The 13,243-nt window shown below is 44.5% G+C and overlaps 1 protein-coding gene across 3 annotated transcripts in view; it reads left to right on the forward strand.

The window, feature by feature from the left end:
- Window positions 1-594: 594 nt before the first annotated feature.
- Window positions 595-13,243, forward strand: part of RASGEF1C (RasGEF domain family member 1C) — a 28,347-nt gene continuing 15,698 nt past the window's right edge. The window contains exons 1-6 of one of the 3 annotated variants that reach the window (XM_050905391.1): window positions 595-771; window positions 2,410-2,532; window positions 5,136-5,273; window positions 10,203-10,205; window positions 10,688-10,900; window positions 13,050-13,124. In XM_050905391.1, coding sequence (XP_050761348.1) covers window positions 595-771; window positions 2,410-2,532; window positions 5,136-5,273; window positions 10,203-10,205; window positions 10,688-10,900; window positions 13,050-13,124 — 729 coding nt within the window. The remainder of the gene's footprint in view (window positions 772-2,409; window positions 2,533-5,135; window positions 5,274-10,202; window positions 10,206-10,687; window positions 10,901-13,049; window positions 13,125-13,243) is intronic. The other 2 variants (XM_050905390.1, XM_050905392.1) reach the window with 2 other exon arrangements.

Consider the following 13,243-nt stretch of genomic DNA (forward strand, 5'->3'; position numbering starts at 1 on the left):
GTTCCCTCCAACTCCTTTCATTTTTCCATCCTCCTCCAGTTGACTTCTGCTTCTACCCCCTCGCTCTGATGCCTTTGCTGTCGCGTGGGAGCAGAGGCACAGAGCGTTTCTCAAGGTCCATCCTGAGCAAGCCTTAGGTGGCACCCCTTTTCTCTCCCTCTCTCACCCTAAATTCTCCCTGCCTCATTCTCAGGGGGACAGAAGTTCAAACAGCCAGCTCTGTTCTGCTCAGGAACCTGCTGAATTCAAGTCCCAAGTATCTTGCCTCTCCTACGTGGGACTGACCAGGGATGGCAGCAAAAAGGGAATCTTCACAGGCACTCTTGATTGGGGTGGGAGCCCAAAGTAGCTGCCATCACTTTCTGGCCCAAAAGCGTAAATCAAAATGTCCCATTTTCCTCTGTATTGCCCATCGCAGGCACGATCTGCCAATGACAACAGTAAAAGAGGGTATAATGAAGGGATCATGTTAATTTTGTGAACGGGAAGCTCTCATTAGTGGCTTGTGTTTTTCAAATCAACCAGAAGACAGATGTGGCTGTGAATCTGATGGATCTTGTCCCTGATGTGAGTTTCTCTCTGTTGTAGGAAGGCATGCCCCAAACGCTGAGTTCTACCAGTATGTTTACCCCATGTGGCTTCAGCCCTCATCTACATACTTCAAAAGAAGATGAACAAGGAGGACTGATCTTCCAGGATGGAAACCTTACCTCAGCATCTCTGGAAGCTCTAATCCAGCATCTGATACCTACCACTGATTACTACCCTGAAGTAAGCAATTCACAGTATAATAAACAGTTTAATTTTGATGAATTGGGGGAGCACTTTATGCAAAAGTGCAAATGTGTTAAATTTTGAATTAAGAGGGCTAATTTAAAAGCTGCATACAATTAAAGCTTTGTAAATTGATGCATTGCTTTAAATGCTGTTTCACTGCTCTATAATTGTTCCCATGAAAAATCAGATCCCTAACTTGATACTGCCTTTAAATAAGAGAACGTGGTAGGGGGGGAAAGCTGTGGTGGTGATGAATTAGTGATATAGCAGTCGGAGCACTTCAAAAATAGCAGTGCATCCCGGAGAGGTTTAGATGAAGACCGAAGCAGAAAACTTCAAGTCTGAACTGGCATTAAATTAGCTGAATTTCAGCAGCTGCTGAAGTCATCCAGGTTTTTCTGCATGTACAAAGCATTCCCTCAGTGACAACAGAGACGCTCCTTCTGATGGGTTCATAATTTACCTGGGTTTATATTCACACCAACTTTGCAGTCACTGGACAGCACAGTCCAGATCCTAATCCTTACTCCATCAGTGAATATTCAGTGTTTCTTCACCAATGGTGTGAAGATCTAAACTAGAAGCAGGTTTATGGTCCTGCAGGCCATTGGCTTCACTGGATTTTGCACATCCTCAGTGGAATTCAGGACGAAGTTTGACTGGAAGACTTTTAAGTGCTAATGTATCTCTGTGGAAAGGCTTGTATTTCAAAGCACAGAGTAGCGTTGACTTCTGGGCAGTTTAGAAGACTATGAAAGTTATCAATGCAGAGCAGACAGCATGTTTTAAATTACTCGCAGCTCAGTTTCTGATCAGCTAAAAATAAGTAATAAAGAAGCATATCAATTAAAAAAAAAGAACAGAAAGGCAATAAAAATAGGTAATGGACAGATTAGGCTGTGAGATTTTCATTAAGCAACGTGTGATATGTAATATTATACCTGCTGCTCAGGAGCATGGCTAGGTCTGGGGGAAAGAAGATAATTCAGGCGCCAGGAGGGGTCAGGATGCAAACAACTGAGGATTCATGCATATATTTTAAATTCACTGCTGGAATACTTTAAATAATCTAAGGATTTATCCAACAGGCCTGCTTCCCACAGCTTCACAGATGTGGGACTGCATGTGATATGGCTTGGCTGACAGAAATGAATTTTGGGCAGTTAGTAAAATAAATGAAATATTCCTTAAAACAGGCTGGGTGAGACCTGCAGGGCAATAGCAAGATGTGACTAATCTGGGGGCGTCTGCAGCTCACAACCCAGTACAACACAGAGGTGCCTGAGTGTCTACACGTTTAGCTTTCACTGGCCTCCGTGCATCCCTGGTTGTGCTGTCTCCTATACCTGGGCTCGCTCCTGTACAGTGACCTACACACTGTCTTCGCTGGATGTTTGCACAGGGTTTGGGCAACCGAAGGCTGGAAGTGGATGCGGGTGGAGGAAGGAGATGCCACTGCCTCCTGCACCCGCTGTAACCAGTTCCATTTTCAGGGTCAGGAATCCTTATGTCTTTTAGATATAAAGGTCTGTCCCCGTGGAAATGCAAAAACTGTGGAGTTCAGGGCTTTTATGGCTTATATTACCCACTGTGTGGCTGCTTACAGCAAGTCTGCTTGTCTTTCTCCTGCAGAAAGCCTACATCTTTACATTCCTGCTGAGTTCCAGACTCTTCATTGAACCCCATGAGCTTTTGTCCCGAGTTTGTCACAAGTGCATTGAGCAGCAGCGGCTGGACGACCCTGTGCTGGACAAGGTTAGTTTATCTTGACAGCAGAAAAATGTAAGGTATTTTCAATGGGCAGAGAATTCTGGGGCTCTGGCGTGTGTCCTTTGCCTCCCTTTGGATTGAATGAAACCTTCTCATAAAGGATGACAGTTGCCGCTGAGATCCTGACATTGAGGCATCCTAGTATGCATGTCCAAGAGCAGTGCTCCAGGCACTAGTCACTTCAAGTCGTCTTCTAATTTTCCCTTTCCCCCTGTCTCAGTCTTTCCAGGTGACTTTCCTTCTTAACTTCTTTCAGGCTCTGATGAAGCCTGCGGGATGCAAGGAGGTAGGACGTAAACCTCACACGCTGTCAGTTGCAGATGTCGACACACCACTCTCTTTCCCGTTTTTACTTAATGCGTCTGCCCTTTTGCTTTCTTGCTTCTGGTGCAGTAGTATTTCCTCTTGGCCTTACCTGTCACTTTGAACGCTATGTAACAGCATGCAGCTACCCACTAACCTCCCGTTGCCGGCACTGACAGATCGTTCGCACAGCCGTGCTGCAGAGCGGCGCTGTCTGGCACACCAGACACGAGCTGAAGCAGTAGTGAGGCTGTGACAAGCTAACAGAATGAGAAAATCCAAGCTGTTACGGCGTCGGCACTCCTCCTGTTTTGCCCTAGGGACTGTGCAGACTGATACAGTGTGTAACAACACATGTGCATCCTCTGGCAGTCCCACAGACAGTGCGGTGGAGATGGATCCCACTGGATCCTATTCAGTGCTGGATTCCACCCAAGCTCTCCTCAGTGCATTGATGAAGACCTATCCAGTACGTTACCTGGAGCAGGAGATGCACCTTCAGTGCAGCGGAGGGGAGAAGAACATGCATTAGTTGCAACTTTCCAAAAACCCCAAAATTCTGAAATTATTCTCAAGATCAGCCTTTCCAGCTTTGAAACAGTGGTTTTGGCAGCAGATACTGAATCACCAACATCTGAACACGTGTGCTTGTTTTTGCCCAGGCAGCTGGTTGCATGAGTAACAGCAGCTCTGCCTTCACTATGGAGAGCAATCAGCCAGGCTGCTTAGAAATCTGACACTTGAGTTGCCCATATAGTCGGTGTTAATAGAAATATCTGTATGAGGTGCACCACATAAAACAGTTTTTCTAAGGTGTGATGGGTTCTGTTCTCCAATGCTATGACAAATACAAGTTTAGGAGGATTAAAATGTGAGCGTTGCAAAGTTTTGCTGCTCATTAAACTTTGCAAGAAACAAGAAACACTGTCTTATTACGAAGATCTGTCTATCTGCCTGAAGTGAATCTGCATTTTGGACTGGCCTGTAGTAACACAGAGTTGGTGGGACACAGCTGATTTTGTGTTCCTGAGAGTGGGGCTGACTTTGAAACTTTGCACACAAGCAACCTCCCATCCCCTGTGTCCTGTGACTTGCACAAAGTCCCCTCCTTCAATTCGTAATAGCAGTTTACACAGCTGGAGCAAATGTCTCCCCAGACCTTTGTAGTTTCCAATAAAGCTTTCCCTTTAGCAGCCACCTGCTGGTCTTTGAGCGTGAGCTTAATGCTAGCTGACAGCAGTTATTTTTAGAGATGTGGTTCATTGAAACCTGTTGTTGGTGGAAAGCTGAAATATGCATTTTAACCACCTTGGTTGAAAAGCAGAGAGCTGTGGAGCTGTGGAATATAATTTTTCCTGATTACAGGGTACACTTTAGCTACAGTACGTAGGATGCAGAAGAAGGCTGTTTGTTTTGGTCTGTGTTTTCTGTAAATAAAAATGCAGTTTGTTGTTTAACGCAATTTCCTTTTCACATGTTCTTGGATAACGGAGGATGAAAGCTTTGGAAGCAGCCGCACTGGCCATCTTTTGAGATAACACTAATGCACCAATTGTGCCGTTCCCCGCATTTCCCTCCTTGCCCCATATCTTCCTGACTATTCCCATTGCTGCATCCTCAGATAAATCTACACCAAAAGTAAAGTGGGCATCAGCTCTGTGTTATGTGAGTGGGTGTCCTTGTCCTATCATGACCTTGAGCTTATGTGGGAAGAGAGCAACGTTATCAGTAGCCCAGGTAAAGTTACTAAAGTGCTGGTGTTTTGTCGGTCTTTTCTTCCTCATGTTACATCTGCCACTGGTCACTAAGCAGTTTTTTCATACAGCCAGAAAGCAAAGAAGCAAAAAAACGCCTCTTTGTTGGTCAAGAAATACATTCCAATCAATTTTTCAGGGAAGGATGAAAATAGAAGAGGGTTGTAAGTACAAAAGGGAAGAACATATGGTTCAAATCAGCAAAAAGGCCAGATGCTTTTAAAAAAGGTATAAAGGTTGCACCAACAAAATGTCCATCCAACCATAAACTGGCAAATTGCATGTGCAGAATACTTAAATCTGCATGTAAAACAGTTGTGCATGCATCTAAGTTCAGGTATATTTTGCATGCCAAAATGTGTGATTTGTGCACCACACTATTTGTTTGCATGTGTGCAGATTTTGCAGGTGCAACCATAAGTGCCTTCTTTGAAAATCTGGCCCCACGTTCAGTGACATACATATTTGCTGGGAGACTTCAATGAGTAAACACGTTTCAATCCCTGTCCCTCATTCTGGTTTCCATTTCAGGCTCGGATCAGAAAATTTGGACCCAAAATCTTACAGTTGCTGACAGAGTGGACAGAGACATTCCCGTATGACTTTCAGGAAGAGCGGATGATAGGCCATCTGAAAGACATGATTCACAGGATAGCCCCGTGTGATGAGGTGAGGATGTCTGACCTGGGACGTTGTGTGGAGGTGTTAAGTTGATTTTCCCACTTGGTTCCTCCTTTTCCTCCTTTTGCCATGTTCTGTTCCACGCCTCTTCCTGGGCACAACTTTGTTCTCCTCTAATGGTTAAAACCTGTAGTAGCTTCCCTGAAAGCCACATCTCTCAGTTTAGGTACCCCTGTGGCAGTGACATGGGGACACATTGGAGTGATCAGTGGAATTTATCTACTGCATGTCGAATTGTAAGATAATAACATTCCCATTTTACAGACAGAAGATCTGAAGGCATAGCATAGACTGAATGTGGTGGTCACAATTCAAATAGCAACAGAGCTGTGATCTCCCAAGTTATAGTCTAGCAGAGGAGTGAAGTATCGTGACCTGAGACCAACCATCCTGGCCAAACAGCGGCTCAAGGAGCGCTCCAGGATGTTTAGTTTAGTGAATGAGGAGTGGAGCAAGCAGCCAGTCGTCAAGTGATTGCATTGGGGAGCTAAAAAAGATGATCAGTTGCCTGAAGGTACCTGATGAAGGCTTCCTTTCTCTGAGGGCATTTATGGTCCTTTTTTGTCTCACCTTCTCCATTTGCTTATGTCCTTCATCACCTGTGCTGAAATCTGATTTTCCATTCCTTCCTTCACATATTTTCAGTCTGGTAATTTTTTTTGAAGCAATCTTTGTATTTTGTCATCTTTTTCATTAGTGAATCTAACAAGGGTTTGGCTTACTCCTTCCCGTCCTGTGTAAAAGCGTTCACAGGCCCTATGCTTGAGCTGGTTGATATTGTAAAGCAGGGACCCAGAGAGGAGGCGAGCAGGCACAGAGCAGCAGACCCTGATTGCAGTTTGACTAATGCCGCTGGAATCCCCATCAAAGTTCACAGGATCTATGGGCTGAGATAGCGCCTGTTGAATCCAGCCTGTTTGGCTGATATGGTGACACAGCAAGGGACAGTCCGTACATGTAAAGAAAATACAAATATTTATGGACATGTAGCTTCTCTGGGAGCATGAAAGTGGCAGAAGACAGCAGCATGTGGCCTGCTGGGCAGAAACTCAGTCTAGATGGCTGTATGGTCTTGGTGTTCAAATGCATGAGCCACGTGTGTGGCAGAGTAGGACACAGTGAATGGAGCCTCTGGGAGACCTGCTTGCAAATTCAGGTGGGTGAACCCCATAAATTAATTCAGAAACATTAAAAATACCACGAAGTCCATGAAAATAATAAGGATAAGAGCAAATAGTACATAGAGAGTCTCTAATTACTTCTAGGTTAACCATGGGATGTGGAAGAATTCAGTTCCATTGGCTACATCAAGGCCTGGCTTCAGGCCACAGATGGGTGCAATTCAGTAGAACAAAAAGCACATACCCGTGAGGCTGAGCAAGAGAGGGGTGGAGAGAAGAGAGGAGGAATTAGCAGGGTTGCAGCACAACGGAAATGAAATTGGACCCTCCTACCCACATGAAACACGAGAGAAATGGAAACAGCTGCTCTTGGGCTGGGCTGGCATCGCGGCTGGCGCTTTAGGGTAGCTGTAGGCTGGCATGGATCGGCTGGCCGGGGTGGCCAGCCCATGGGAGAGAAGGGGTGGGAAGGGGAAGCTGCGTGACACTTTGATGGAGGTGAAGGGAACACAAAGGACTTTCAGAAAGAGCCAAGGTGGCCTCAGTTCCATTGACCAGAGCAGTAAAACTTCTCCCTCAAGGGGAAGAGGCAATGAACTTGCCCCTGCCAACCACCAAGAAAGGTGCCTTGCACCCCTTCAGCATCTGAAGTGAGAGAAACCCATACAGACCCACCAAAATCACGTCCACTGGAAAGAAGGAACCAGCCAAAAGGGCAGAGAACAGGGGCTTTGCAGGTGCTCTTTAAAAGCAGTCGCTGTCCTGGTGAAGAGCCATAAATGCTAAAACCCAACTTTTTGCATACAAAGCAATAGTTTATTTGCCTTACCTGAGCAAACGCTGCACACCTTTGCTCTGGAGCATGCATAGCTGTGTGCCAATGCTTGTGGGTGCCCTGGGGGGCCTCAGACTAGATTAGGTTCAAGTCATTGTTTCTCAAATATTACTAGGCACTGTAATTGCAAGTGATTATGCCTGAGCAAAATCAATAATTAATTTAAGAAACAGCTCATATCCTACAAATGCAAATTTCCTTTTTTAAGGGACAGCACAAAAGAGCGGTGGTGCCCATTAGTTGTTTGGAAGAAACTTGTTCCCATTGTGAATCATAGAAATTAAAGATTGAAAGATTTGTGAGGTCATCTAGTCCATGTAGGTCAATGCAGGATTTTCCTCTGCAGTGTATGCTCCTGTCCTTTGTAGAGTCCACTTTCTAAAGGCTCTGTGATGAGCTTAGAAAGGTGTCCATGCTGAGAAGCATTTCTTAGTAAGTGCTGTGATTTGCATTTAGAGTTAGAAATTTTAATTAAAATTTGAGCTCCTAAGCCACCTGCTGAGGCCTGCTGTCTTCAGAGGAACTTTCCCAGTTAAGAATGAAACATTTCCTTTAAATATTAAACAGTAGTATGCTTCTTTTGACTGTTAATGCGGCAATGAAGTGAAATCGCTTGATAGAGTCCAGGATGCAGCCCCTGTACAATGGGGGGTCACTTTGTGGCAAGATAATTACCAGCATGTTGAAAGTAATCAACAATGTTGTTTTCATTTAGTGAACGTAGTTTAAAGAAGGCAGGAAATGCTTTTAAAAGGGCAAAAGCAGGATTTTTTTTTTTATTTCTCCCCCAACATGTACAGAAAAGCTTTCTAGGCAAGGGTGTGCCCAACTGATTTTCAGTGAGTCTCTTCAAGAGCTCTAATTTCTGAATAATTTTTTTATGTCCGTTAAGTGTCTTCCATTTCATTCTTTATTAGGCGGCTGGCTTACCTGAGTCTTTGTTTACTGTTGTCTGTATCTGTATTTTTGTGCTGTATTCCCTACAAAACTAGGTGAAACTAGATCTCTTGATAAGGATTTATTGAAAGACTGGCTAATATGTGTGTCTTTCAAGCAATTTTATGCTGCTTTTTGGCTTTTCATCCAAACAGTGAAGAATTTGATACTGCACAGACATGGCTGGTCCAAGATTTCTCATCCAAACTCCTTTTTGAAAGACAACTGAGTTTTCAGCTAAAAGTTTTTTAGCCAAATGTTTTATGTTCAGTAGAAAACTTGGATTTCAGTGCCGTGCCCCCCGCCCTTAATTCCCCTGTTTACAAAATATGTTCACAAAATACCAAATATGTTGCTATTTGAGTTTCCACTAAAAAATAACATTCTATTCATAGAGCTTCATAAGCTATGCTGAGATTTGCAAACACACCTGGACATAAACCAGAGAAATATTTAGATGGTGGTCAGTAGTTTGGGTCCAGGACAGTCTTTGTAAATCAGAAGTGTGACCATCTGTTTGAATGAGGATTTACATGAAGAAGGCCAGTAGTCTCTCTTCCTTGGAGCTAGTATACATCAGGAACAGATAAAAACTGAAAGAATGGGTTTTTTATTTTCTAAAAATTATTTCAATTATTTATTTTTACATCTTCCTCACTCAATTTTCACTCCTCCTGTGTGATTTGCTTCCAAATAGAACATGTGTTGTCATTCTCCAAGACAAGTCCCTCCTGCCTTCTAGGTACTTGCTTCATTTCGGACTTATCAGTTCTGTTTTGCAAAAAAGCCTGGCTACATCCTGCTTATGTGGCCCGTGTTCCAACCCAGCTCAAGAGACCATCTTCCTTGAGTGAAATGAGAGGTTCCTCAGCAACGTGAAACCTTCTGCTGGAAAAGCTGTATGAAAGTTACAAAGTGTTGCAGCTAAAGTTGAAGCACTTGGAATGTTCTAAAGGTTTCCAGCCTCAGACTGTAATGGAAACAGGGTAGACGTAAGCGTGTTATTCTTCACTGTCAAGTAGTAGGAGATGCTACTTCCAGTGTGCAGATGGGATCCCGTGTATGTGAGAGGAGCGCTGACTTTGGTTTCTAGTACCTTGAACACCTAAAACATGAGTACTGTCGATGCCTAACACTGAAGACTATCCACAGTCTACAAAAGTCTGAAGAAGACGAAGGCTGGATCTAAACCATGGGTTTCAGGAGTACTTCCCAAGACTTCACTTGGGCTGCGTCCAGCCTGGGATGTGACACGGGTGTGTGTTGGTCCTTGTGGGAAGGCACAATCCGGCCAAGTCCCTGTTGCGATGATGAGGATTGCGTGGAGGGTGCCAGGGTGTACATCTGCTGCGCAGTACAGATGTAACAGAAGAAGGCTCCTTGCCAGCTCTGGTTTCACACTGACAGATTACAAACTGATGTTACTGGCAACTTGATGTTACTAAATTCTGTTTGTATGGGGAGTGAGGAGTTATTCCACTTGTGAGCAGCCAGAGGATCTCTCCACTGTGTGTCTTTGTGCTGGAAGAGGAGCTGGTGGTAGGCCAGCCTGCAGACTGTTTTCCCAGGTGACTGTGCTCTTTGAAATTGAGCAAGCACTCATGGCACCCATGCCTGATGCTCCTTTCTCTGGCTGGGAAAGCCCATGAGCCCATGAGTTCCTCAGCAGGGTACACCTCGTGCTCCATGTGAGGCTTTTGCCCAAGGACATTTTCAATTAATCCTTGTCTTGAGAGCTCATCCACCAGTTCTCTCAGTTATCTCAGTTTTATGATGTCTGTATCTGTCAGTCATGAAGAGTTGAAGGCATTTCTTTCTGCCCATCCTCCATGGCCAGCAGCTCCACTCATTGTCTGTAAAAAGCTACTCCAGCTCTGAGAAGAACCTGAGCAACTTAGTAATGATCATCCTGCTGAGCACATGGCTGTGCTTAGAATACGATATGAGCTTCCTTCAGTAGTGATTAACATTTTGGATATTAAATACTCAAAGCTACACGATGCTCAGACCACTCCAACTGGGCAGCAAGTAGCAGCATGCTTCTGCTGCTTTCAGTTCAAAAGTATGGAGAGAATAGCATTAGAAACATTTCTTATTCCTAATAAATAAGAGTTGACTAGGCACCACTGACAGGTAGAGTTCTCAGCCAACACGTAGCTGACATAAAGGATAGGTACCAAATGCTGCTGTGCTCCAGAAAGCTGCAGTAACTCATGTTGTAGCATTACCTCTCCTCTGATCCTGATGTTGGCAGGAATATGTGCGTATCAGTGCCAGCCCAACCCACCAGTCCTGCCTGCCTCTTCTCTTGACTGCAGTCTGTTTCTGTGGTCCAGAGCACAGACCTGTAATTAAGCCAACTGGTTATTCTGAAATAGGCTTGTTGAAAATAAAATGGTAACCTGTTGCTGGCTTAGGAGTATTTTGCAGAAGGGAAAATTCAGCATAAAAACACTCCTTTCTCAGGTTTTATGGGTGGTTTATGTTTCTTTCTCTCCCTGTCTCTCCAGGCCTACTGGAAAAAGATGAATCAGCTTTTGCAAACCCTGAATCAGAAGCTTGCAACCCTCAGCCATGGGCAAGAAGGGATTGTCAAGATCAGTGCTGCTGTCTCTGATAAGCTGGTTGCCTTTAAAAGTAAACCTCCATCAATTCAGAGAGAAATCCTGAGCGTCTGCAGTGACCCTTACACTCTGGCTCAGCAGCTGACACATGTGGAGCTGGTAAGTGGGAATGGTTCCCAACTTCTGCAGTCAGAGATATTATTTTAAGCCATCAGCTGCTAAGTATTCCAGACATAACCAAAAAACGTCTGCGCTGCTGCAGCACATCCCTTGCTGTATCAGCACTGCAGCAGGAGGCAGGGTGTGACAGGTTACGAGGTGCTTGGGAAGCAAGCTATATATCAGAGTGTTCCTGTGCATCTTGGGGCAGGTCACTGTACTTTTTCAGCTTGCTTATTTGTGAAATCCGAGTCATAGTCCCAGGAAGGTCAAGGGGTTCTCACTTCTGTAAGGTGCTCTGAGCCCCACAACCTGAAGGTGCTGTTGAAACGGCTGGTCATTAGCCCTTTTAGTAATTTGGAAGAAATTTTAACAGTTCAAATCTGTTCCTACAGATACACAAAGCATCTGAGTTGTCTGATGTGTTTTTCATTCTTCCCTTTGGGACTTTGTGCATGGACATACAAGGGTGTGCAAATACCACCCACACGAAGTCCTGCTGTTTGGACTCGTTGGACTGCAGTCCACTCTCAAACAGGCTTTTGATGGTAATCGCTCCAATTGCAGTACCAAGATGTTGGACAGACTGTTGTGTTGCACACCCTTCTCCCAGGTTCAGGTCCTCTGTGTAGACCTCCTGGATGTTCACAGAAGAACATAAAACATTGCTGCCATCTGCAGATCTCTTGATGTGGTAATGATTCCCTGCTGCCTGTCCTCCTGTAGACAGTGTTCATCCTTGAGAGGAAGGCTGGAAAAACAAACCATGAAATGGACTGTGGATTGGAGTGAGTATCATGGAATTAGCCTTGGGAATTCTGAAGGTAGTTGATATTCTATTTGTCAAGAAGTGGAATAGCTCAGAAACCCCAAATTTAGGATCATCTTCTCACCTTGGTTAGTTTTTAGAACATGCAGCTTTGTCTCTCTGTGCTTTATATAGCTTAAGCCACAGAGTAGAAGTCATTTGCCTGGAGTTTTTCTCTTGCTTTTCTTTTCCTCCACAGTACAACCGTCTTCCAAGGGGAGATTCCCTGTGACGGGGGCACTGCTGCACTTTTAAAACTGATGCAGCCAGAGGTTTTCATTCCATTTTACTGTAATCAGTGGTCTCTACCTTCTCTTTCACTTACTGCATCCGGTACACCAACTACTCTGCACTAAAACTGTCTGATGCTTATTTGTTAGTAAGAATTATTTGCTACTTATTTAGTAACAGTTATTTGTGAGTAAGAGTCCTGTACAGTTATCAGTGGCAAGGTGAGAAGCCAAGAGAAATAGCATGGGAGTAGCCATAAAATTTTCACTTAAGCAAAACTACCGTTGATTTTATTGTTGCTTGAGTGTCCTAAGTTTGGGCTGTAGGAATTCCAAAATACCTCCTCTGAAATACCTTTGTGACTTACAACCTACCGAAAATACTTTTTTCTAATAAACCTGTTTAAGGGAATTGAAAAGCCTATTAAGAAGGCCAGTGGTGTGGCTGGAACTGCCAGGTTTGTTCAGGAGCTGGTGGAGATGGCCTGTCTTTTACTAAGAGAGATCTGGGTGCTTTATTTACTCTTGTTTTGGTTAATGCCTGGGACACTCTACAGTGTAAGCAATGCCTTTAATGTAAGCACATGCATCTTCAATGCCTTCCTTCCCCAGTGGCACAGAGCCACCGCCCTGGGGCATCACCTGAGCTTCACTGGGTAGGGAGGGAGGGTCAGAGCACTGTGTGTGCAGATGAGCAATGGATTGCTACGGTTACCAGATCACAGCATTACTGCCGTTTTAACAGCTGGGAAACAAGGCTATTGAGTAATGCCACACCACAGCAGGTCTGTGGCAGCGCCAAGCACAGAACTGAGGTCTGCTGGCTCCCAGATGGGGCCTTGTACATCCAGCACCTTTCTCTCTGCGTAGTGGAGAGGGCTCTTACTGTGGCTTGTCAGTAATGAGACATATTTATTCTCATTTTCTTCTTTCTGCTGAAATAACTCTAATTGTTCTTATGAATTTTAATGTCTGGTGCTAGTTGGCTGTCTACCAGTTCAGTAACACCATTCAGAGCTGACAGACAATGGGGATATCTTACCAAGCGAAACAGAAGAGATTCTGGGGCGCTTTCTTATTTCTTCCTCTCTCTTTTTTCCCCCTCTAATAGGAAAGGCTAAGTCACATTGGACCTGAGGAGTTTGTGCAGGCATTTGTACATAAAGACCCTCTGGATGGCACCAAGGTATGATTTGTCCGCATGCAAAGTGTCCCCTGCGATCACTGTTTGTTCTAGATGAACTGATGTGATGGGATCCGTAAGATGAGGCCCTGGGGCACGTGTTGACCATGGCCAGGCCAACT

This window comes from Gymnogyps californianus, chromosome 14 (assembly GCF_018139145.2).
Source record: "Gymnogyps californianus isolate 813 chromosome 14, ASM1813914v2, whole genome shotgun sequence".
Lineage (NCBI taxonomy): Eukaryota > Metazoa > Chordata > Aves > Accipitriformes > Cathartidae > Gymnogyps > Gymnogyps californianus.